The sequence below is a fragment of the Stegastes partitus genome, unplaced genomic scaffold (assembly GCF_000690725.1).
Source record: "Stegastes partitus isolate 25-593 unplaced genomic scaffold, Stegastes_partitus-1.0.2 Scaffold17, whole genome shotgun sequence".
NCBI classification, from domain to species: Eukaryota; Metazoa; Chordata; class Actinopteri; family Pomacentridae; genus Stegastes; species Stegastes partitus.
In genome coordinates this window covers 1,575,537-1,601,438 of record NW_007577748.1, presented here as the reverse complement: position 1 = coordinate 1,601,438, position 25,902 = coordinate 1,575,537, and the positions used below count along the sequence as shown (strand labels likewise).

At 44.1% G+C, this 25,902-nt stretch overlaps 1 protein-coding gene across 2 annotated transcripts in view; it reads left to right on the top strand.

Moving 5' to 3' along the window:
* Positions 1-25,902, top strand: part of LOC103364512 (trinucleotide repeat-containing gene 6C protein-like) — a 49,852-nt gene extending 23,950 nt beyond the window's left edge. Inside the window, exons 4-22 of one of the 2 annotated variants that reach the window (XM_008291659.1) lie at positions 136-540; positions 9,540-12,011; positions 13,229-13,432; positions 14,174-14,340; positions 14,442-14,519; positions 14,718-14,775; positions 15,566-15,708; positions 15,940-16,086; positions 16,941-17,081; positions 17,511-17,630; positions 17,938-18,021; positions 18,668-18,950; positions 19,304-19,468; positions 20,450-20,641; positions 21,252-21,401; positions 22,606-22,821; positions 23,969-24,042; positions 24,393-24,532; positions 25,213-25,902. In XM_008291659.1, the coding sequence (XP_008289881.1) occupies positions 136-540; positions 9,540-12,011; positions 13,229-13,432; positions 14,174-14,340; positions 14,442-14,519; positions 14,718-14,775; positions 15,566-15,708; positions 15,940-16,086; positions 16,941-17,081; positions 17,511-17,630; positions 17,938-18,021; positions 18,668-18,950; positions 19,304-19,468; positions 20,450-20,641; positions 21,252-21,401; positions 22,606-22,821; positions 23,969-24,042; positions 24,393-24,532; positions 25,213-25,567 (5,594 nt within the window). In that variant the 3' untranslated portion in view covers positions 25,568-25,902. The remainder of the gene's footprint in view (positions 1-135; positions 541-9,539; positions 12,012-13,228; positions 13,433-14,173; positions 14,341-14,441; positions 14,520-14,717; positions 14,776-15,565; positions 15,709-15,939; positions 16,087-16,940; positions 17,082-17,510; positions 17,631-17,937; positions 18,022-18,667; positions 18,951-19,303; positions 19,469-20,449; positions 20,642-21,251; positions 21,402-22,605; positions 22,822-23,968; positions 24,043-24,392; positions 24,533-25,212) is intronic. The other variant, XM_008291668.1, reaches the window with a different exon arrangement.

The window sequence follows — 25,902 nt, the reverse complement described above, 5'->3', positions numbered from 1 at the left end:
TAATTTGTGTTCAATGAGACAAATATGTGAAACAAAGGACTAATAGTGAGTTAACCCAGACATTAATACCTTGCTACCTGCATGTGTCTTTCTGTGTGTGAATGCTTTGTGTGCCCGTGTATTGTATCTGTCCAGTGCCAGAGCCTGCTCCCATTAAGCCCAGTCCCGGCCCATCCCACCACCTCCACCCCGCCAGCCCCACGCTGCCCCTCTCCTCCTCCTCCTCTTCTGGCAATGGCAAGCGCGCCTCCTGCAGTAGCCAGCTCCCGACTCAGACTCCCCCTCAGCAGCAGTGCCAGTTGTCCTCTGCCAGTGCTCGCTACCCGCCCAGAGAGGTGCCCCCACGCTTCCGTCAGCAGGAGCACAAACAGCTACTGAAGAGAGGCCAGCCACTGCCTGCAGGAGCCCTCAGCGCTCTCACTATCTCCTCCTCCTCTTCCTCCTCCTCTTCACCCTCATCATCTTACTCTTCCTCTTCTACGAGTACCAGCAGCACTACCCCAAACTCTGCCACGTCCACTGCGGGCAACCACCACTCAGGTTTGTGTCAGTAGAGTACAAACATTGCCCCGGAACGGGTGTCTTGATTTTATTTTTATTTTATTTTTTTCGGTGGTTGCTGTGTGCAGATTATGACCTTTTAAACATCACTCAGCTTAATTTGTTTGTCTCTTTTGTGCACTTTGGCTGTATTTTGTTTGTCATTTTTAGTGAGATTTGACTTTATAAATGGATAGATGACAGATAGATTGATAGATAAATACACAAACACATGTTTTCATGACCCTTACATCCACTTGTTCCTTTAGCTTAATTTCAGCTTTCGGTTTCACTTACAGTTTTATGCAAAGTAGCATTGACAGATTTGCTGCATTGTAGGCACAATAAATTATAGTGATTATAATTGTAGTTTAACAGCACAGCTTTTCATCCTGTCAGCAAAAAATAATGACAAGATGCAGCACTTAAATTATGTGGGTAGACTGACCAAATTAAAACCTAAGACTCGAGTCTCAGAAGTTTTCAGTTGACTGCTATCTTTACTTCTGCTTTTCCCTTTCATGGGCTTTCTGAAAGAATTTCATTTGTGCTTTTTGTGCAGTTCTGGTGCTTGTAACACTGGCAATCATACCATTTTTTTTGGGTCAGAAGCCTGGGATAATCTTGTTTAGATGTGGTAGTCTAAGTGAGAAGAACATTGCTCAGTTGTTTTAGCCTCTGTGTTGTCTTTTTCTCGACTCACAGGAACATGTACACACTGAGACCGTTCTAGCCAGCGGTAGGATTTTAATGAACTCTTTGTTGGCCCATAAGATCACTAATACTGAACCTGCCTTAAGGGGTTCATTGTGCAGGGGGTTGCGTGTATTTGTATGCAAGTAATGTGTTACTTAACAATGGCCATGAGTTATTTATGTCATTATTCTCTGTTTTGGGCCGTGACTGTTTTTCTCGTCATATGCACACTCATGATTTTTCTTCTTTCGTGCCACCATGAACATATCCTGAGATACCCATCATAAGGCGTTTTATGCTTTGTTCTGTATTTCTTTTGTATGTAAAGCAATGAAAAATGTGTCTAATGTACACAGACACAAAGGTGGTGGAACCTAACACCCTCCAAAGTAACACAGGGTAACTTTAAAGACATGGATGTGCAGATGCTTGTGTAGCACTCCCATGCAGTGTTTTTATGGTTAGACCTTTGAGCTTGTTGTGAGAACGTCGGGCGCTCTGTGAACAAGCAGCTGTGGTGCATGGCATTGCTGGTTAGAAAACTACAACCCTCTGCATTACTGAGGCGACTGATCTTTGCGTGCTGCTTGTTCTCATGCCTATGGCACCGGTCACAGCATCAAACGAGAGCTTAAAGCCGATGCAGCCAGTCAGTGGATGCCTGTGTTCAAGTTGTATCTTGTTTATTAGATCTTGTATTGACACAATTTTATAGGGGGGGTTATGTTTTTCTGTATGGTTAACTATTTAATGAAAAGTGCCCGTTACAAAAGGTATTTAAACATTGTATATTTTGGCTAATTTCAGTTAGCCATATTTTTTGTTATTATCATCTCAGACACTGAAAATTCTTATTTCAGTTCATAATAATATAATCGTATTTCCCCTATGTGCTCAGCTGTTTAGTGCAGGGTTTCCTCAGCTGTGGGCCAGGATCTAAATTTGGCTGCAGGCTTAACTCACTGAAGAGAAGCAATATGTCTGAGCCTTTAGATTTGAAGAAATATGTTCCTTTGGGCTCCACGCTAGTTAAGATGCCCTGGTTGAGTGTATTAACCTATAATGTCCTTATTATTGTCCCTAGTTCAGCACTTGTTGTCCTGGTTGGCCTTTTACCTCACTCTGGTTTTCCCAGGGGTCTATGAGTACAACACAGCCTGTGGCGGAGTAGCCATTGGCTGGGTTTCCACCTCCTTTCCAGTCTTGTTCTTGTCCCGAGGGCCTCCAATCCGCAGCCTGTTCTTTTTTGTCTGCTCAGCTAATAGCCTCAAGCCAGAGGCCCTGTTGTTGCAATGATTCTAGCATACATAATTTAGAGAGTGGACATTGTAGCTAAATTCACCGCTCTGCAGTTTAGACCCGAGTCTCCTGCTTTATTCTTAACATTAAACTTTTGTGGTTGATGCCATTAAAAAAAAAAAACAACTTCCTTTAATTAATTTCTGTTGGTTGATCATGTAGGCACCAGTACATGTGCGACTCTGGGATTTGTTTATTTTATTAAAATCACGGCATCATGTTGTGCTCGTATATCTCCTTCAAATATGGAGACAAAGTTCCTTTTCTTTGTGTAGCTGCAAGTTTGGGATGAACTCGGTTCTGAGGACAGAGTTTTTGACCTTTAGTGGGGTTACCGAGGCCCTCAGGGATGTGGTGATGTGATGGTTCAGTTTTGTACTTGTGCACATGCAAACACAAACGCATGTATATATGTAATGGCTGTGCAGCAGCGAGAACACACTAGTCTGACCTAGTTGTGTCCTCTCCGATATGCGTCTCCCTTGCAGGCCAGCTGGCTCAGAGTTTAAAGGGGAACGTACACAAGTATACACATCAGCAAACAGTACATCAGGGTTACATGTCCTGAATGCACTTTTTTGAGACTTGTTTCGATTACCGTCAACAAGTCTTGGCTTGGAAAAACACAGTTGATTTAATTAATTGGTTGTATGGAATATGTCCAGATTTGCAATGTATAAAATTCCAGCATGCTGTCACACACTTCCCCGTCCCCAAAGTGTGAATGGCAACCCCCTCTAGATTTAAGAGCATTCAGACACCACACTCCCACATAACCTCTGCTCTCCCAACCCCATTTAATTGTCCCACCAGACAGAGACCCCCTGTTTCCTCTCCATCCCTCTGTCGCACCCACCGTCCCCATCTCTCCAGCTGACTGGGGACCATTAAGTAGTCCAGAGCAGCCAGCAGCCGCCCAGACAGGCTCCTCAGTAGCAGGTGCTGGAATGGGGGTTTCTTAAGACTGTGGGAACTGCAGCCCAACAGCTGTTTGCTGGTCACCCAGACAGAACGCATAGCCAGAAGGCACTCTGCTGGGTACTTGTAAAACACTTGGCCCTATCATTTGCCCCCTCTTTGATTTGCAGGTGAAGTGGTTTGGATTTTTAGTTTGCTAAGTTACAGGCTTCATGTGGATGTGAGCATTTAAACTACTGAAGTTGTCTTTTTCGATAAGCTTTAAAACGCTCGACAGTTTTCTAATTTTAAAACATGTAATGTTCGTCGAGCACCATGTGGGGCAAATGCAGATCTCCTTCAAATGTGCCACGATTAAGATGTAAAAATAACCACCCCTTAGATCTTGGTTATTTGTATGTTTTAAAGTCGTCAAATAATCACAAGACTGCTTGGCCCTAATGAAGCCAGGGAGGTATAGATTGCCCCGTGCGCTCAAGCTGTGACACACACATACGCACACAAGTGAGAGAACCCCCTAGTGGCTTCATTAATCCAGCCTCTGTCAGGGAAACCAGAGAAGTCACCATGGTCTCGCTCTCCTATTTTCTCTCTTCTCTCTGCAGAGGTAAACAGACATGAATGATGAGCTTTTTAAACCCCCCGAGACCATTCCCTCAGTCTTTCTTTTTCTCCCAGCTTCCGGAAAAACAAGTACATGCCGTCCTTGATGTGAGTGGGCGTAAAGCTCTCCTCAAAGAGAGAGATGGAGAGGGTCTATTTGGGGACAAAAGACTAATAAACGTCCCCTCCTGCTTTGGTTCTGGTTTTATGTCGTCCCACAGTTTGCGCTGAGAAAAGCAGGCTCGGTCTGCGGCTCCGAGTCAAGCTGAAGAAATCAGGTTGTTGCCACACCACCTTTCTTCGTCTGTTCATGCGTTCCCTTTCACCGTCTCCCTTTCTGTTCCCTTGCCAATGTATGCGCCAACCCCTCCCCCCAGACTTTCCTCCCATCTCTCCCTACCACCCTCTCTCTCTCTTTTCTTTCTGTCACCCTGCCTTTATTTTATTTGAAGGGGAGGGGAGGCATTTAATTCTTGGCTAAATGCCCATTTCCATGATGGCAGCTAAGTCTCATTATCAGGAGTTCATCTCTTGCTTATTTCTGCTTCAACTCTGGCAAGCTGGCATCACACAGTCGTCACTGTATTGTTTCTGTTGTTTGGCACTTTATTGTGACAAGCACTGCTGGTATTCTCACCATTAGGATCCTTTTTTTTTTGTTACTATTCAGCTGTAACCCAGTGGTTGTATAGTTCTATGTAGTTCTGTTCAGCGAGCCGACGTGCATTCACATGCATGGACTTGCACTTGCGTGTGCACAAAAAGGCCGTCTTGCTCTCTCTGTCGGAGGCACGACGAGCCATAGAGGGCCCCTTTGTTTTTATTTTTGACCCTTTTCATTCACGGAGTGTAATCAGAGACTGCCCTCCTAATTGCAACCAGGATGAAAGCAGCAACGCATTACTGACACATGATTGCAAATGGTGTATGAAAATAATTGTCCCCTCGTCTTTGTTTTTCGTGTTCAGCTTGCTTTCATGCCCCTCCCTCAAATCAATGATTGCCAAGAATCAGCAAGACCTTTTTTGGAATGTCTGGGAAGGCAGCTGAAAGGGGAACAATCGAGCCATGTTGAGGTGAAAGGAAAAAAAAGAGGCTGCTTTGCATTAGTCCACACATGCGTACATGTTGGTATTTACAGGGCTAGACACAATAGCATTAAAAACCTGTACAATGTAATGCAAGCCAGTAGTCCTGTGATAAATACGCCTTTTGTGGAGCCCATAATAGTGCGTTTTTGTTGAGGCTGATTTGCTATTTACGTAGCGCGCAGTTACACAAATGCATTCACAGAGCTTGTGCTGTAGGTCCAGGATACAGCCTCGTCACCCAGCGGCCGCAGTGTATTGCTTTTGCAGAGATTTCGTGGTTACACCAAGCAGCTTGCCGCAGACAGAGGACGTCTGCTGTTTCCCTATTCTTGCATGGATCTGTGTAAGCACTGAAGCCGGTGCACCTCTCCTCAGGTATTTTTCCACTCTTCCTCTCCCTGACTGACCCCTTTTTTTTTTTCGACTGCAGGCAGCACAGTCTCCCTTTTCTATCCTTTTCCACGTGGGGCTTTTTTGTTTGAAACCGCGTTCGTTCATAATGTCTGTGACAGGAGTGCTAAAACATCGCCGCCTTCCACACTTTGATTAACTTGTCATGTAGCCTATTTCTCCCATTCTTCAGGAAACAAAATGTGCATATGAGAGAGGAAGGTATGCCGGGTGGGTGTGGGGTCGGCTGAACCAAATAGAATTTTCCTGAGGCTGCAGTCGCCCAGCTTCTTGGACGGGGTCCAGGTCTGATAAAATGGCGCTCCTCTTTGCTCAGAAAGCTCGTATTGACAGAGCAGAAAAAAGGAGTAACACTGGTGGCTTTTTGGTGATACTGTTGTGTTTTAGTGTCTGCGTTTAGAAAACAAGCATCGAGAAGCCAGTGAGAGCTTGCAGTGGTAAAAGAAAAGAGCAGCTGTTTGAGTGTTGTTTATTCTTTTATTTACAATTTAATTGGGCAGCAAGAGGCATGCGCCAAATGAGTAGGTCTGAAATAGTGCCAAATCAGCTTTCCGTGACACTCGGAGACTTTACTCATTCGATGTTGCTAGCAGTGGCATTTGATACTGAACACCTTGATTTAAATGCATGTCTTATGTATTTGATAAATTTAGAGACTGAATATTCCATCTCAAAATGCAAAATAGGAATACATCCAACTACTGAAGCTTCTTATTTAATTACTTATCTATCTGTGGGTTTTTGATGGTAACATTTATTTGTGGTAAATAGTGTTTCATACAACTGTTCTCTCTTTGAAGAGAGGCGCTGTGGTAACATCACATGAACAGGGACTCTTCATTCATCATCAGGACAGTGGGCAGACTTTCAGTAATTATTGTGCTCGTCGAGGAACTTTACAGCTAATTAGTGTAATGGTATTGCGTCCTGGCGCTTCTCTTAGAGTCACTGTCCACAATAGACCCCCCTAGTCATGTTTCCATAATGTTTCTTGTTTTGTTTTAGCATTTTGAAGTATTGCATTAGAATTTTCACATTTTCAAAACAGAGTTCATGCATGTAGTGGGAGATGGAAACACCTTTTTTGAATACGTTCTGACGTAGCTAGCAATTTACTCTCATTACGGATCAGCTGCTTTCTGCTTCTTTTGTTGTCTTCGCTTCCAGACAACATGAAACGTGGCCAATACCAGCTGACATTAAAATATAATTACCACTCTGATTGAAAACTATTCTTGAATCGTTATCTCCATTTTACCCTTGTTTTGTTTGTTTCTGTTTTGGCTTAGCCAGGGGCTTTGTTTTTGGCTTTTTCTACTCTGTTTAATACAACCGTGTGTATTGTAGCGTATACTGCTGTCTTCTGGTGACACTACTGTTTGCTCCAGAGCTGTTAATGTAAACACTTTTTTCTTTCTTTTTTTTGCGATATGTCAAATTTTCAGCTTCAGATTTGCTTTTGTTACGACCTTCCTTAAAGGGAATGTGCAGTTAGGCTTTGGGTGTGCTAACCTCAGCTGCTATAAAAGGAAAACGGTAATAAAAGTAATCCATGGATGAATGCGTCCATTGTGACTGCGTGTAGTATACTCTGTAAATCCTGTTATTACTCTCTAAATGAAGGCTCACATCTGCCTTGTTTTTAATCTTCATCAACTTCTAGCTTTACTTTAAAAGAAAAGCACAGTTCCAGCAGATATGAGGGATCACTTCTGCTGTGATGTTTCAGTAGGTTTTTTTTTTTTATTATTCTGTTTTCAGCTGATTGCAAACTGACTGCAGACTAGTGCTGGTGCGTATGTGCGCGCCATCAGTCTTGACGACCCTGTGCGATAAGGCTGCCTGGGGAGTGGAGATAAGTGTGTTGAGGCAAAAATTTCATTCACACTCTCTCTGCGGCATGTTGCGCAGTATCTTAAAGCCACATATCTGCCAGCGTTTGTGTATGTGTCCCTACAACTCAAACAAATGGACTTTCCCCCTCATCTCTGTGGACTGTTTTGACCACTTGGTCTTTATCTCATAGGGGATAACTTCCAGCTTTTATTGAAATCACTGCAACAGTCTGACGGAAGTTAGTCGCAAAGTAATAGACGGCAAGGCAGCTAAATTGCCAAACGAACAAATGTTTTACTAACAGCAATAACTTTACAATTGAAGGTTAGTGAGTCACACTGACTGCAGCAGCTCATAAAGATAGCCATTGTGTGTTGGCCTTCTAATTCTTGTTGACAGTGACTGTTTTTATATACAGTCTTTGTTTGCACTTTGTACATACAACATTTATTAGGCCTTGATATTTTCAGGAAGAATGTCATGGTTGCATAAAAACACATGGTATTGTTAATGCTCTAGTATATGTACTGTTTTACTTTTGAAACGTACTTACCTTACACGGAAATTTTGAAAACACACTCAGATAAGTATCTTTTATTTGCTGTTGTGGTTGTTGTTTCAGAATACACATTAATCTTCTTTTCTCCTCAAAGAGTTACTGGATGATTTTCTCCCTTCATATGCTTGGTTGGCCTGTGTGCTGCTCATATTAATAGCAGTAGGTCTCATTGGTTTTCTAGCCAATTGCCTGAGGCTGGCCTAGTGGTCAGGGTGTTTGCATGCTGGATCGATAGCCTCCCTGCTCTCACCCACTAGCATTAATAAGATCATTGATTAGCTGCCTCCCACTGATTGATTACCCCTTTACTGCATCGACTCAGTCTATTATTAGTTCCCCATCTGATGGGATGCTTTTGTGCCTAATGAATTTGGTTGTGTGCGATACCACGCTGATCAGAGAATTGTTGTAAAAGCCAGGTTTTTTTTTTATAGTGTGGTTTGCAGATCCTGCTTAAAACGCTGGAAGTAGTAGGACAGAATTTACATGCAGTCCTTAGTTCCCACATTGTGATATATATAGATAATCCAGAAATATACAGAATCTAATGCATATGCATACAGAAGTATGTATATGCAGGTAGTGAGAAGCCAGCAGACACACACGATTATTCACAGAAGCTAGGAGGAAGTGTTTCGTGGTTTTCGTAGTGCAGTGCAGTTGGAGGAGGAGTAGGCCTGGTGGAGCGTAGGGAGTGATGGATGAGAAGCCGTCCTGGTTTCTTTCCAATAAATGAGCGGCGTTCCACTTGGGCTTCCCTTCACAGCCTCAGCCAGCGAAGCCACGATGGAGACGGATGGGCCTCTCACTGCTGGGTGTTAGAGGAGTGCAGAGGGGAGAGTGGGAGAAATTAGAGGGTGAGGAAGGAGGTGGGGGACGAAAGGGAGAAAGGAGACATGGACAGAGAGAGAGAAGTGGGGGGGAGGGGGAAAAAATAATACATAAGGGCATCAAAAGAGGGCGAAGGAAGTAAGAGGCACAACATGGCAGCAAGGGAAGAGGAAACGACCTGAAAGAGAAATCATGCAGGAAGTTAAGCTGAAAGTGAGGAGAAGGAGAGGAGGAAAGAAAGATGAATAAAGTGACGAACGCAAAGGCTCGATCTCCCTGTTTCTGTTTGGCTGACTGCACCGGGAGCAAGGATATATGGAAATGCCATAGCTGATATGACATGGAACACGCTTGGCTGTGCATTGTGATTATGTCTTGGATTGTGGAACGTGCAAGTGTGACCATCTCATACTGCCAAGTCTGATAGCTAGCATTAACCAACCAAGAAGATAAAATTGGTTCAGGAAACTAACTGTAGCCTGACTGTGAACCTACCTGTATTACATTATGTTCTATAGTCTAACCTAATGTATTTTTTCTCTCCCCACCCCTTTTCCCTATCCCTTCCTCTTTTGTTAACTTTTTCATCCTTTGTCTACTTCTGTCACTACATCTCTCCTCTATTTTTTACATTTCTGCATCTTCTGTCATTCACATCCTCCTTCATGTCTATGTTCCTCCTTTCGTTGTATCCCTCTTACCCCCTTTGTCCCAAACCTCTCCTCCCTTGTTCTCTACCATTTTTTTTCTTACAGACATATCTCTTCAGAGTGGCCCTGGTGCCCAGTATGAAATCTCTCATTGGGGAACCTCTGTACCGATTGACAGCCCCTCCAGTGCCAACAGCTGGGACAAAGTGATTATTGACGGAAGTGACACAGAAGCTTGGCCCTCCATCAGCCGCAGTAGTGACCCCAGCCACCCTGCAACACCAGAATGCCCCTTGGGCTCAGCTAGCTCTAACCTAGAGACCAGTGCTGTCACTACCACCAGTAGGAGTAGTTTTCTGAGTATGGCCACAGGTGCCGCAGGCCAGCAGGCCCACTATCCTTCTCTCAAAGCTAACAATAACATGATGACAGGACCTGGATCAACCAACACATTGGCAGGTAATAGAGGCTGGGGCTCAGATGGGAAACAAGATGGTATGAACGGTGGCCGAGGAGCGCCCAACAACTGGGGCTCTCCCAATTTTAACTTGAACCTCAACCCTAATGCCAACCCCTCTGCCTGGCCTGTTCTGGGCCATGAGGGTGGTGGAGGAGGTGGCATTGGCCCCAATGGGGTGTCCAATTCTTCAACTCTCCCGCCAGGTATAAATGGCAATGGAAACATGGGGAATGGGAGCCTGGGAAATGCGGATAATGGTGGGGGAGGTTGGGTTGGCATGATAAGTGCTAACGAAAATGATCAACAGCACCCTTCAACCAACACAAACTTGTCCTTCAATATGCAGCCTGCTAACCTTAACACTGACGGACCAAACCACACTAAACAGCAGCAACAAGCTCAGGAGCCTATGAGCCCTATCCATGGCTTAACTGGCTGGGGAGGCCAGTCACCCACTGAATCATCCCAGCTCAATGGGGACACAACAGGCAGCTCTGTATGGGGTAGTGGAGAAACCAAGGCAGCTGAATCCCCTAAGGACTCAGGCTGGGACTCAACTCCTTCTGGAGGTCTTTCTGCCTGGGGCCGCCAAGGCAGTGGTGGAGGAAGTAGTGGAAGTGGTGGCTGGGGTGACTGGGGAAAATCCTCTGGTGGTGGAGATGCAACTAAAGGCTGGGACTCAGTAGATGCTGGTAGTTCGGGCTCCGGCCAGGAGCAGCAACTTAGCTCATGGGGCCAGCAGCCTGGAACAGCCCCAGCAAGTGAAGATAGTGGGGACAGTAGTGAAGGTCGATCCCATCGCAGAGACAGACCCTCCAGCGTGGAATTTGCCCCTGTCCTACCCCGGCAGGACCTGGACCCCCGAGTGCTGAGTAACTCGGGTTGGGGACAGACCCCCATCCGACAGCACACTGTATGGGAGATGGAAGAAGTCAACTCTGATGATGGGAAGAGCACTAGCAGCTCAGACACTATAGGAGCCTCCAGCTCTAATGGTGGACCTTCATCAAGCAATGGAGGTACAATTAACCCCAACATTGGTCCCAGTCAGAGGCCTGGGTCTGGAGGAAAAAGTGACAGTGAAGGATCATCCTCTGGCTGGGGAGCCCCCCCACCTCAGCCAATCCAGACTGGATCAGGATGGGGCGACACCCCACATTCACTCAGTAAAGCCCCAAATGGCACTACCAGTGGCTGGGGAGATCCTTTGCCTACCAATGGTCCTAAAAATGGGGGCACACCATCCTGGGGTTCTGAGGACAAGTCACCCAGCTGGGATCAAGGAATGATGAAAAGCCAGCCGACTAACTGGGGAGAGGGTCCCAAAAGCTCCCATGGTTGGGGCAACAGTAATGGGGGCACCAATGGCTCCAGCACAGGGGACTGGGGAGAGCCAGACGTCAAGAAAAATGGGTCTTCGAGCAGCATGTGGGAAGGAGAAGGAGGTAATGGAGGAAGTGGTGGCTGGAAGGAAAGCCCTAGAGGAGGAAACAGAGGAGGAAGCTGGGGTAAACCTACTCCTGCTGTAAGTAACAACAGCTGGGGGGAGACCCCACGTGCCAATGGCCCAGTACAGGGAGGCTGGGGCTCTTCCAAGCCCCAGGAAAGCAGCAGCAGCAGCAGCACTGGCAGTGGAGGAGGTGGCAGCATTGGTTCTTGGGGTGGTCCCGGTTCTGTAAAGCAGAGCAACTCTAGCTGGGGAAATGCCAGCAAACAGGATCAAAGCATGGAGCCTACTGGCTGGGAAGAGCCCTCTCCTCCTTCTATTCGCAGGAAGATGGAAATTGATGACGGAACATCCACTTGGGGTGATCCCAACACCTACAACAAGACTGTCAACATGTGGGATCGAAACAATCCCAACGGTAACCCAAGCAACAGCGGCCCACCTCCCAGTAAGAATGGTGGAATGATTATGCCCAACAATAACAACAACAATCACTCTGTTGTCCCCGGCAACAACAATCACCATCACCCTCACCACATGCACCACCATCCCCATCATGGCCAGCCCCCAACTCACCTGCAACACCATGGAAACAACAATGGGTCACCCAACAACACCACCTCACATCCAGGTGCCGGCCCCCAGGGTAGACCTCCCCTCGCCAACCCAGGTATTAAAAAAAACTTACATTTTATGCTATTTGAAATTAAGCTAGTATTTGATACTCTGAAACTGGTTAAAAACAAAAGCATAATCACTGGAAAACCAATTAAAAAAGACAAAGAAATTTAAGATTGCAGTATGTTTCAAACTGATTTTCTAGAAATGTAATGTTTTCAAGATTGAGTATTTTAGGATTTTTTTTTATTTTCTTTCTGACAATGTAGCTATATTTTTTATTGGTATTGACAAGATGCCTGTCTCCTTGTCTGTCCAAAACGACACATGATGCTTAAAGAGAAAATTATTATTATTGACTCATTGAGTGACAAAATTACAAAAAACTTTGGCAACTAAGATTATTCCTTCAAAGTATTCTCACAGTGATTATTCTGGAGATAGTCTCAGAGGAGTTGACATCCTCACAATGGTCATAGATACATCATTAAAACAGTAGGCTTTAGTTAGTGCTTCAGCAAATTCCAGTAAGTCTTTGTGAAGACAAAGGCCATGTATATAGACAAGGCAGAGCTTTAATATTAGTCTCCCAATCCTTTTAGTTGTGAATGAGACTACTGCCCCCTGCTGTTTATCGTGTGTACTGCATCTACCATGAAGTACCACCTTAAGACATTTTTTTTATCAACAGTTATACTTAATCAGCCATCTCTACTGAAGCCATTATTATCTTGGCCTCTCCTGACCTTCCCACTTTCTCTCTTTATCCTCCTGATCATTCATAGACACACCACCCTACATTCTGGGGTTGTCAATGGCCTGCTGCTGGCAGGAGGAGGCTGGCATGAAAGGCTTCTATATATTGACAGCACAGCACACAATTGACAAGCTTGTTGTTTGTTGTTGACATGTCACTGAAGCTCAGCATTAAGAGCCTGAAAAGACTGCACAAGAAAAAAAAATTTAGTAGTAGCCATTGCAGTAGCTGTCATACACTTGAATTGTCAAGACACTATGATTCAGCTACAGGACATTCAAGACCTGACTTGTGCCTGAATATAACACAGACTTCAATATCTCACTAAAACCAAACTGGTTTCAGATATGCCCTAAATTCTAAATCTTACAAGCATAATTTGTTTAGCTATCATGGAAAGTCATAAGAGGAATAATATATAACTGATGATAATAATTACAGGTGGATGAAGATTTGTGCTGTAATGAGGGCCATGTCATTATTTTTTTTTCTAATTGACCTCTTTCTTCCAGGATGGGGAGAGCTTCCCGGTGTTCAGCCCAAGTCAGAGCCTGCTTGGGGAGAGCCAGCAGCTCCACCGTCAGCTGTGGACAATGGTACCTCTGCCTGGGGCAAGCCCCCAGGTGGGGTAGGAGGATGGGGAGATGGTGGCCATGAGACCTCTGGCCCCTATGGCAGGGCCAATGGACCCCCAGGTTCTGCACCTTGCAAGCCAGGTAATACTCAGGAGTGAATATTTGCAGACACAGTAATGCATGATGTCGACCATAGAAATTCAGCATGGCCTGGCACTGAATTGATGTCCTGGTGCAGGACTATGTTTACTACTTCTAGTTATTCACGTTCAAACTCTCCCATCCCAAACTGTTTGAAGGAGCAGTTTCTAATGTTGTTCGTTTTGGATGTGCTGGTGTAGAAAATACAACATACTGGTAACTGCATTAATATCTCCTAAAGATTACATGCGAGACCTGTGAGCATGACTTTCACCTTCAAGTGTGTGAAGTTTTGCTTGTGCATAGTTCAGCTGTTTTGGGTTGTCCACGATTTCCTGTGAAAGACTGAGAGTAGCCTGCCGTATGTGTGTACAACACACTTCGATTAGAGAAGCAACCAGGACGTTTCTGCAGACCTGTACCATTTCTGCCAATTGTGAACGTTTTTGTTAGTGCTACCAGAGTGTTCCTCGGATTAAAGCAATGCCACGCTTCAGCGGGTCTTAGTTATTTGTGCTCTTGGTTTGAAATGTTTGAAATAATAGGTGGTGTAGGAGGAAAGTACAGAGTGCCAAATAGCAACAGTGACACCAAGTGGTCAGATTGGAAAATGCCCACTGCTCACCCTCAGAAATAGTTCAAGTATTCTGAAGACAGGATACTTAAACTAAAGCACTGTTTTAGTGTTTTTTATTGTTGTTTTCTCACATCTTCATTCTGTATTTGATGTCTCTTTTTCAGGCCCCAAACCTATGCAAGATAGCTGGGGAAATGGAGGAGAGGAGATGGGTATGTCTACCGGCCAATGGGACACTGAGGATGGGGACGTATGGAACAGCCCCACCTCCCAGGAGAGCAGCTCTTCTTGCAACTCCTGGGGCAATGGACCCAAGAAGTGCCCAAGCAAGGTTAGAGAACACATTTAATGTTTGTCATAAACAAACCTTCTAAATGACTGCATTGTTTGGTAAAATTCATTAAAACAATATTTTGCTCTGTGTGTTTTCAGGGGAAGATGGGTAACAAGCCAGATGAGGCTTGGATCATGAACCGTCTCATCAAACAGCTCACTGACATGGGCTTTCCGGTATGGAAACTGTGTATATAGAAAGAAGCTTTTATGCTAGTGCAAAATACTAACAAGCTTTCTCTTGTTGATCCACTTGTGTAATTTTTGCAAAATAAATACGAATCATCCAGCCATCGATACATGAGAAAAGTGGTAAATCAGACCTTTTTCTATAATTAATGTTAGTTACAAGTGTGTGTTACCCATGTGTTACAGAGAGACCCTGCTGAGGAGGCACTGAAGAGCAACAATATGAACCTTGACCAGGCCATGAGTAAGTTCAACAACATACTTGTGCAGAATGTATGATCTTGTGTTTGTTGTGCAGATGCCTTTATGAGATGGTTTTATTCACAAATATTCAGCTTTTTTAAGCATTTCAAATAAACCAGTTCATAATTCGGTACTGTTGTGACAATTCAATTTTGGGGAATATTTAAGGCCAGTTCAGGCTTCCTGCATCCATGTGCGCAGACCGGTATGGGCTTTGAAAGCGGACTACACACGGTTCTGTTCATATTGCCATAAGTCTGAGCTGTTCTGCGCAGACGGTCGCATTGCCCCTTAAATTGGACGTAGAAAAAGACATATGGGGAAATGTTTCCTGGATATACCAGCTATTTACAGATTGGTCTGTCGCACCATGTCAATGATCATTTCTGAGGTGTGCGTGTTGAGCAGAGTAGGTACACACAGCACAGGATTTCTGCACAATCTTCTACACAAGCATTTGTTTTGAGCAACATTTGTTCTCCTTGTGCAGTTGGTGTGCTTGCAGTCTGACTGCGAGCAGCCGAAAATTTATGTCATGTGTACCCTCACAGACAAGTGGACACAGAAACCATGACTTGGCTGTGAGCCATCCATTTCTCTGAAATAGGATATTTGTTCTCATTTAATGCATTTTCTGCATTTGAAGAAGAAAAATTGATTTGAAGCGCGTCACTTACTAGATGAAATACAACCCCACTATGTTGTGACAATATAAATAAATATATCCACACACAGTGGATTTGTCTACTAGATGTGATAGTAACCTCTGCGATTCTCCTTTCTGCCTCCAGCCGCCCTGTTAGAGAAGAAGACGGACCTGGACAAGCGGGTCATGGGCATATCTGATTACAGCAATGGCATGAACAAGCCTCTTGTGTGTCGGCCCTCTGCACTCTCCAAAGACCCCTCCGACCGCACCACCTTTCTCGACAAGGTAAAAAAAAAAAATATCATCAAGCTTTGTCCAAGAATGTATTGGGAATGCTGACTTTTAGTTTGGTCACTACTCTGAATTATATTGTATGTATGTTGACATGTGACAAAGAAAGGTTAAGAATTATTATCCTTCGTACAAATTTTAGTATTAAAATCTGTTTTTTCATTTGTGTTTGTCACGTTTCTTCTGCCTTTATTCTGCTAAAGTGTTCATTTTGCTCTGTTCCAGGATGGTGTCCTGTCAGATGACGCCCCCCCATCACCATTTCTGCCTTCCCCCAGCCTGAAGCTCCCCCTGGCCAACAGTAGCCTTCCTGGGCAGGGTTTGGGACAGGGCAATCCGGGGCTGGCCATGCAAAACTTGAACAACAGACAGGTAATATTATATATTGTTTCCCCCCCCTCTGTTTTAATGTATAATTAAGAGTTTAAAATAGATAATAGCAGCATTATTATACATCATTTGTGACCCACAATTTAAGACTTGTTTCATTAACAACAGAATATATTGACAGGCTTAAACCTTGTGCTTGTCGCAATGTAAATGCAGAAGCAGTCATTTGTGATAACTGTATGCAGGATTCGAATGAACATGACGCAGTAATAGAAACAATGGATGAGCTGAATTCGATTTACACACATTTCTCTCCCACAAGCGCTCCCAAATCTCCTCTTTTGTGTTGCTCACTTATGTGTGTATGACCTTGCCTGAAGTGTCCATTGAAATCAGATAGTTATGCTCTATCAAGTATCACCCCCAGAGGCAGCCATGGCCCAGAAAAACTACAGTATGTCCTTGAAGTCCAAACAAAGGCACTGAATAGAAAGACCTCTCCACCAACACACAGAGCTGGAAATGTGAATGAAGCTGCCTTTTCCAGGATAATTGTTTTGGCCCATTTTATGATCTAACAGCTACCTGCTTTCTACTTTGTGTTCAGTGTGTGCTTTGGTGCACAAAGTGCGGTATCAAGCTGGACCTTGAGGCTAAATGAAAATGAAAAATGTTTTTAGATATTGGTATGTGAGCTGGTAATATCATCGACCCATGCTCGGCTTTTGAGTGCACTTTAACTTTTTCCTTTTTCGTGCGCTCATTCGCGTGTTGAACGACCCCATCGAGTGCATAAAGACTAGACTGCTTAACTCGTGACCGTACTCTTGAAATTGCTCGAGTGATTGTAATGCCGACTGGAGATTTCATTGTACCGTTGCGGCTCCTGCTTGTAGATACCCAGTGGAATGTTTGGCAGTAGTGGAGCAGCACAAACCCGGGCCATGCAGCAGCAGCCTCCTCAGCCACCAGTGCCACCTCTCAGCTCCTCCCAGCCTAGTCTACGTGCTCAAGTGCCTCAGTTTCTCTCCCCTCAGGTAAATGCACACACGGGCTAATGTTCATTTTGGTTTTGTTACATGCAGCTACATTATTTTTTAGTGTTGACCAGGAAACACAATTTGACACCCATCATTTTAAACAACTAGTAAATCTTTCCCCTGCATTTTGTCTCAATCCATGAGTTGTACTTTGCTCACAGTGGTTGTAAATTTATTGCATTGCAGTAAAGCTTAAATACTCTGCATATTGGATTTTACTCTACCAGCTTGGCTTATTCTTAGTTCTTGGCATAACTCTTTGCTTTGGACTCTACATCTCCTCTCTCTCTCTCTTCCTCCTTGCACACATGCAGCACTGACTAGCTTTCTCTTGCCAGAGGGTGCTCTTGTGCAGCTGTTGTGATTTGCAGTGACTTACTTGTCATCTCTCCTTTCTCCCTTCCCCGTTCTTCTCCTCCCCTTCAGGTCCAAGCACAGCTCTTGCAGTTTGCAGCAAAAAACATTGGTCTGAACCCTGCACTTTTAACCTCACCAATAAACCCTCAACAAATGACCCTGTTGTACCAACTTCAGCAACTGCAAATGGTGAGGCATCATCCTTTCCTGAGGCAGAGACTGTGTGTTGTGGACTTTTTTAAAGAGATTTGGGCTCAAAACTAAATAGAAAACTGACTAAACCAAGTGCAGAATGTCAGAACATATCTCATATTTGGTTATGTGGTAAAGTTAGTTTTTGATTTTACTTCTGATTTTAACATCTAATCAAAAATAGAGACTGTGTGCATGTGGCAGTGCATGATTATGGGTTAATACAACAAAACGTTTAGCTCCTGTCTCCTTTTCTTATTATCGATGTCGTCACCGTTCTGTATTTTTGTTTCCCTCGATTCAGGCGTACCAGCGTTTACAAATCCAGCAGCAGATGATGCAGGCGCAACGCAATGTTTCCGGCCCCATTAGACAACAAGAGCAGCAAGTGAGTTAACAAACGCACGATTACAGCAGCAAAAAAATATGATTGTGTAAATCTTTCCTCTCATGTGAACACTGACTCAAAAACACTGTGACACAACTTCAATTTTCTCAATAAATGTTTTTCAGTCTCACATGATACCATAAGAGAAAAACAGCATGCATTGGTACAGCAGGAGTTGCTCAAGCTTGTAGATATCTGCATGGGAACGCAGTACTTCTCACTGAGTGTGTGTGTGCAAAAGAAAAAAAAAGAGTTTGTTCCCCTTTTTTTTTTTTGTTAATATGTCTGCAACAAGATAAGGCCTGTTCAAAGAAGTGATGCTTTTCTGAGCAGCTGCTTGTTTCTCCCATGATTTTTTTTTCTAAACTTAAACCAAACTCTCATAGTCATATTTTTTTCTTATCACCTTGATTTGCTTTTTACAACTTTCACTACCATTTTTTCTCCACCACTTTTCATTTTCTTGTTTTCACATCCTTTCCTTTTTAATCTCATTTTCACTCGCTTCCTTGCTTTCTCATACATTGTCTTTGTTTTGTTTTTTTTACGACGGAGTAATTTGATTCATCTTTTTGCTTTTTCTTGCCTTCATTCGCCAATTCCTTTCCTAATACTGTCTTGTTTCAATCCTTCTCTTCTCTCCCAGGTTGCACGTACAATCACCAACATGCAGCAGCAGATCCAGCAGCACCAGCGTCAGCTGTACCAGGCGCTGCTGATGAAGCAGCAGCAACTTCCCTCTCATTCCTCCTCTTCCTCCTCTTCGTCCGCTGGTCTGCATCCCCCCGGTGGCCCTGCTGGAGGCCCTGGCTCCGGCAAATCAACCCTGGACCCCTTCACAGGCCCACACCAGGCTCCGGGCCTCTCCGACACACTGCACACCAAAGAGCCGCCGTCTTCGCCCAACGCCTACAGCACCTACCCTCTCTGTGAGTCTGGGATGCATGACACAGGGTTCAATTTGGGTTTTTTTTTTGCTGGTTACTTTTGCTTGAACTGTGACAACTGTCCCTTTGCACACCCCCCGTTTATACATAGGGCCTGATGCAGCACCTCACAATTCATACAGACAATATGTAAACTATTAGTAAACCTAAGACATACTTGCATGCATTTGTTAGTTGTTCATGTATTCAGATATTTTGTGTTTAAACTGATGCTGGATCTGCCAGTAGAAAACGTGATTATGTTGTGTTTTTGCTGGGTTTTGTTTTTTTACTAGCTGTGTTACTGGATTTGTCCCAAAGGATATAACGGATCTATTCTTGTGCTTTGTGTGTAGCTGGACTGAATCCAAACATGAATGTAAACTGCATGGAGGTTGGGGGTCTGTCCCTGAAGGAGCCCCCTCAGCCCCAATCTCGCCTGTCCCAGTGGACACACTCCAACTCCATGGACAACCTCTCTGGCAACTCTTCAAATTTGGAGAACAACCTCAATAAGCACGGTGCGTTGTAGTAACACACAGGCAAGCGTGCACTGCACACACTCCTACAAATTGTTCTGTAGTCACACATTTTTTTCACATATTACAGATTTTGCCCAGTCCTCCTGCACGTGCATAGTGATAACTGTGACACTGCTGAAACGTTAAAGCCTCTCCACATGAGAAACTCAGCGACTGACATTCCCCTTGTTGTCGCTTGTATCTTTCAAGTTTTGGTGTTTTTTTTCACACCTTGTGACTACAAGCTCATTCTCATCAAAGAATCGCTGCCAGAAACGCTTATCTTAGGTGTTAGAATGCCGCCCACAGCAGCGACATAGCAGTCAAAATCTGCTTGAGCTCTTTGACACCACTAATTTTGGGCTATAAACACGTAGATGTTCGGTCCTTAAACATCATATGTAATGGTTTTTTTCAACACCAAAAAATGCGTTTTTATATTTAGGTCAGTTTGGTCCCATTGAAATATGTCCACACTCACTGAGTGCACATAAATACTGCTGACCTCCTACCAAAACATAACTTGTATATTGTTTTGAGATGAGATACTGGTTAACTGACAAACTTGTCAACTCCTGCGCTTTCCATTGTAACCTTTAAGATATCATCAGGTTCTGTTTTTTTTTCCAAACAGCCCGTTTATGATCTTATACCTGGATAAGAATCTGTTTTCCATGCACACTTATTATTAATTCTCGTTATTTTTCCCCACGATGGAAAGATGTGTTGGCGGCCTTAACAGACACTTGGCTTATTATAGATATCGCATTCTTTGGCCATGTTTGGCAGAAGCTGATGATTTGAACTGGAGTGAGTTAAGAGTGTGAGACACAACATCATGATACTAACTCCTATATGGTTGTATTGTTTTCTCACTTGAAAACAATGAAGTGGTCGCCTGTAATCATGTTCTCATCCTTCAAAGCCTACCTAAGTTAATTTGAGTCTCTCTTTTTTTTTTTTTTCTTTTATATATGCTAGGTGCCATATCTGCTGCCTCTTCCCTGGTCCCCCCTGGGAAGCCTCCCCAGCTGGAGGACTCATACAGCCCTTACAATCTAATCTCCAGCTCTGAGTCCCCCACCAGCCCCCTGGTGCCCCCTGATAGCTGGGGCCAGGGCAAGAGCCCCAACGAAAAGATCTCCAACGGGACCAACATTAACTGGCCCCCAGGTGAGGATGACATACAAATTGTGCTTTTACTTTTCTTGCATCTGATTGTTCAGTTTACAGTAGCTGCTCATTTTCTCAGTTGTAGATTATTTTTATTATAGTCAAACCTGACGTGGGGGGCAGTTGTGAGGCTGCAGTCAGCACTGAGTTGACTGCAAAAGAGTTGGAATTGACTTGCTTTGAATTTGCTAGCGGCTAGAAACACGGCCTACATTTTGACTTGACATAATAGGAAAAGAACAATGAGCATGGCTTTGTCCTGGGTCACAACAGCAGCTTGTGTTGAAGCAGGTGATGGGTCTACAAGTAGATATAGAGGAAGAGATAAACAGATGCATTCTGGGCTTAGAACAATATATTTTTTAGGCTGTCTTCATAGGTTTCACATGCATCACTCCAACAAGGAACAGGTTCATTTAAAAAAAAAAAATCTTTTCTGCAGTTCTTGCATCACACTAAGAATAATTTTTGAGGAAAACAGTTTCTTAAAGGTTTATTAGATGTGTTCAAACTGTGGTAAATTCATGAAATGACACTTTTTTAAGTTCCTTAAAATCTAATCTTGTCGTCTCATTATTGCTCCACTCATTACCCCGTCTTTATGTTTCAGAGTTCTGTCCAGGGGTGCCATGGAAGGGCCTTCAGAACATCGACCCTGAGAATGACCCCAATATGACCCCTGGCAGCGTCCCCAGCGGTCCCACCATCAACACCAACATCCACGACGTCAACAGATACCTGCTGCGAGACAGGAATGGAGGTATGGAAGGCCACAAACATTAGTACAACCCTGCAAAAAAAAAAACACAGCCATGCTAAATTACATGTGAATTCAAGATCACTTCCACGAGCTGATGTGTGTAACTGTTTCTGCTACATCACAGACCCCAACATCATGTGCTTGCGCTACATACATGAACTTACCTGTTTTGTTTTGTTTTTTTTGTTTTTTTAATGTCTGTTTCTGTTCACCACACCGTTATCTCTGTGACCATATAGCCACTTCCCCAGCTTCTCCACCTCCGAACGGCTCTCTGCCTCCTACCAGCAGTGATTGGCCAGTCAGTGGCTACTCTAGCTCTTTCAGTCTGTCGTCCTGTGATGGAGACAGCTCAGGTACACATTCAGAGTATCTTACCCCCATGTGTGGACCTGCACAACCTCTCCTCACCCATATGGGAGCCCTGACACCCCGCTAGGGTTTCTACTTGTCTTGAACCTTCCTCAACCCCTGACCTGTATTTATGACTTTTCTTCCTTCAAGTCATACCTCAGCTTGTTCCTTCAGTGCCTTTAGACCACACCTTTACCAAAACTAAGATAGCAGCCTCAAAGTGACCCTCAACCTTTGTGCCAAACCCACGAAAAACAACAAGCCTCACCCAGCTGGTTGTAATGTCTGTACACACCCTGTATGATGTGTTTGTGTGCTTGAATACAGGAATTCATGAGAACGTTCTTTTTTGTGAATGTCATTTGTGATGGTTTTTTGTTAAACATACAAAACTATTGCAATTAAATTTATGATAAAACTGAATTTCTAAACTATTATTTCAGTGTATTTTCCTTAAATGTTCATGGGAAGGCAGGGCTTGCAATGAGCAGAACTATTTAAAGATCTTTTCTCAATCAACATACAGAGGAGACTTCCAGTTGACCTAGTTTTCTTTTACACCACATGCAAACAAGCAATCATTTATTGTGTCATGACTGAATTCACTTTAAAACACAAATATTCCAGGTGAATGCAACTTTTATCTGTTTATTTCAAATACATCATCAGTGTTTTACAGATATTGAGAAGAATACATTTTAAAGTTTTCCTAAAGGCTTTTATTGCTGTTTGCCTCTTTGTTTGCACCTTTTAAAGCTAACCCCAGAAGAGGCTGTTACATCTTAGATCTACATCTGTGCATATTGTGATTTTCTCTTACCTCTTCTCTTTCTCCACCCTTTGTTTAAAGGTAAACTGTCTGACATGAAATCCACCTGGTCTCCAGGACCCATCTCTCAGAGCCAAGCCTCTCTGTCCCACGAGCTGTGGAAAGTCCCTCAGGGGCCACGCAACACCACAGCTCCATCACGGCCCCCGCCAGGCCTCACCAACACCAAGCCCTCCTCCACCTGGGGTGGCAACTCACTGGGCCTGGCCCAAGGCTGGAGTGGCTCGTACTCCTCTGGTGAGGACTTGTTTTTTACTATGAACCCAAAACTAAAATCAGATATGAAACTATCACACTCAAACTCATGCACCACTCCTCCATAGTTTTCAACCAATCTGCAGTTTTAACTGTTTTCTAATGTGTAATATTGGGAAAAAGGGGAAAAGTACAGGCAAAAGCTTTGCAAAATGTATAGTATAGGCTGCTCAAATACTTGCTTTACATAGCTACGTGTATTGACGCTTGAGTCCCAGGTTTCACTTTGATGCAGCACCAATTCACAACCTAAGTCATCTCAAGAAACTTCACATATTAAGCTCAAGACCTTGAAATATATTTATAAGGAAAAACTGAATAAATTTAGTAGTTCCCTTTGAGCAAGCGCTTCAGTTTTCACAGCGCTGCCTTATCGTAATTGCTATATCAGATGGTGCTAAGAATTGTTCAGAAATTGCTGAACTGAAACCGTTTTCGACATCTGTTTTTGACAGTGAGAATAAATCAGTAAGTTATCACTCACTCCGATGACTTTCACACGCATCAAACACAAATGTGAGTGAGGATGCTTAGGTGTGGTGCTGCTCGCACCTGCGACTGTGCAGTCACAGCGTTCGCCTTTTACGCTAGCTGAACACACCCTGCTAAACTGACATCTTGAGGTTTACCGGCTGTGCAACAAGAGCCACATTTTAGGAACGCATGTGTGACCTTATTTTGACATGACACATCAACCTTCACCGAGCAAAAGGGAAAAACTACTTTAAGCAGCGCAGACGAGTATTGTGTGCTGAAGCAGATCGGTATCGGTGGAAGGCGTGACAGCACACTTTGTAGTTGAACTCTCCGACCTCGAGCACAGAGCTACCTGGCCTTTCTGTACGTGCATCACAGGGGCAAAGAAACCTAGCACACATGATCTCACAGGAAATTTCATTTTGAAAGTAACACTTTACCAGGGAATTACCTCATAAGGATACTGTCACTCTGTCACTTTGCTCTGGCCCAGTGCTTTAAGGAGAAATTGACCTGTATCTAACCTTTCAGACTACCTTTATTGTCCCTGGAATAACGGGTTGAAACAATATTGCAGAACATTTTTACTTTTCTCCAATAAAACTCTTCCTTCTTAACATCATATTTGACTATGTTTGCATTTCTGTAACAGAGGGAACCACGTGGAGTACCGACAGCTCCAACAGGACCAGCAGCTGGCTGGTGCTGAGGAACCTCACCCCACAAGTATGTCCTCTGGTCTGCTCAGTGTTGGTAGATGGAAACCACAGGGTATCTCATAGAGCCAGTATGTAAATATGAGGATTTCAAGGATGGATCCGCTCAATCATCGAATGATTGATCTGAATGCTTTAGCACCAAAAATGGAACAAATACGATCCGGCACTTTAATTAAAATGCTTACATGGAGGGAAGGAAGTCAGAGTAATGTGGAAGAAAACACTAAATAAATCAATGAATCACTGAAATAAAGAGCAGACAGTGTGTGAAATGAATAAACAGTGACTGGAAAATACATGAATAAACTTTAATATTTGTTCTAACAGCATTTTATTTGTGTGTGCTTTCGTTTTCAGATTGATGGTTCCACTCTGCGGACCCTGTGCATGCAGCATGGCCCCCTGATCACATTCCATCTCAACCTGACCCAGGGGAACGCTGTGGTGCGCTACAGCTCCAAGGACGAGGCTGCCAAGGCCCAGAAGTCCCTGCACATGTAAGCCTCAGCAAAGTCGCTTACATCAGCCAGAAAACTGAAACATAATTTGATCCTTTTTTTTTGGTTTCTTGACGTGCGCTGCCTTTCTCGTAATAGAAGGAAGCAGCGATAACCGAGAAAGAAAATGGGGAACGCTTCAGGAAAACCCCATCTTCCTGTTTTCCTTTTGATGTCTTCCCAGCTAACAACAGTTCAGTGTTTTGAATATGGGCCGGCAGCGTTATTTCTGGATCTAGACGGTCACATGGAGGAGGAGGAGGCGGAGAGTCGTGCTGTCGTCAGCTCTGCATTATAATTACAGTGATTGTTGTAATCAGTTTATGGTGGAGGGGAGAAAAGGACCACTGTGGAGCCAGACTACAGAAACACTTGCTGTGATATTTCTCCAAGTGTCGCAAGAGTCCCTAATTTTTGCGTCGCTAATAGTGGGAGCTGCTGCCGCTGGTTGTCATGGAAACAAAACACAAGACGTGTGACCCACTTTTTTTTATCAGCAACACGAAATGTGGTTACAGCAGTAAAGCACAATGATGAAGTGAAGCCCCACATATATATATATAACAATGGCGGTTTGTTCCTCCATAACGTGAAGAACCTTTTCTCTTCATCAAAGCCGATCATTTCTTATTTTTGATACTAAAACCAATGATTTTCTCTTTTTTTTTTTCCTCTGTAAGGTGTGTGCTTGGAAACACCACAATCCTGGCGGAGTTTGCCGGCGAGGAGGAGGTGAACCGCTTCTTTGCACAAGGCCAGTCGCTGGGGGCAAACACCACGAGCTGGCAGGCCAACCCGGGAACCAATCAAAACCGGATGGGCGGAGCGACGCAGTCCCACTCCATCGGCCAGTGGAGCAGCGGCGGCGGCGGCGGCGGAGGCAAGGCCAGCGGAGGCGACCTGCTGTGGGGCGGCGTGCCGCAGTACTCCAGCCTGTGGGGACCGCCCAGCGGAGAGGACGCCCGTGTGATTGGGAGCCCCACCCCCATTAACACCCTGCTGCCTGGAGATCTGCTGAGTGGGGAGTCCATGTAGGATGATGCCACGATACACTAACCAACCAACCAACCAACCTACCCACCCACCGCCACCATGTCATGTAAGCCAATGGTGGAGGGTGGGGCGGAGAAGAAGAAAAAAAAAGCAAAACAACAAAAAAAAATTTCATTATGAACAGGAGCAAAACCCAAGCAAATCATGTGGCGATAATCAGTATCAATTTGAACTGTTTTTGAACTGTGAATTGTGAATCAGGAGGCTGGGGTCCCCACCACACAGACTGCAGACCCCAGTCCTTCTGCTTTACTTTGGTCCTTTTTTTTTATTTCTTTTACCATTTTTGAGGAAAAAGAATCTACTTTTTCTTTTTC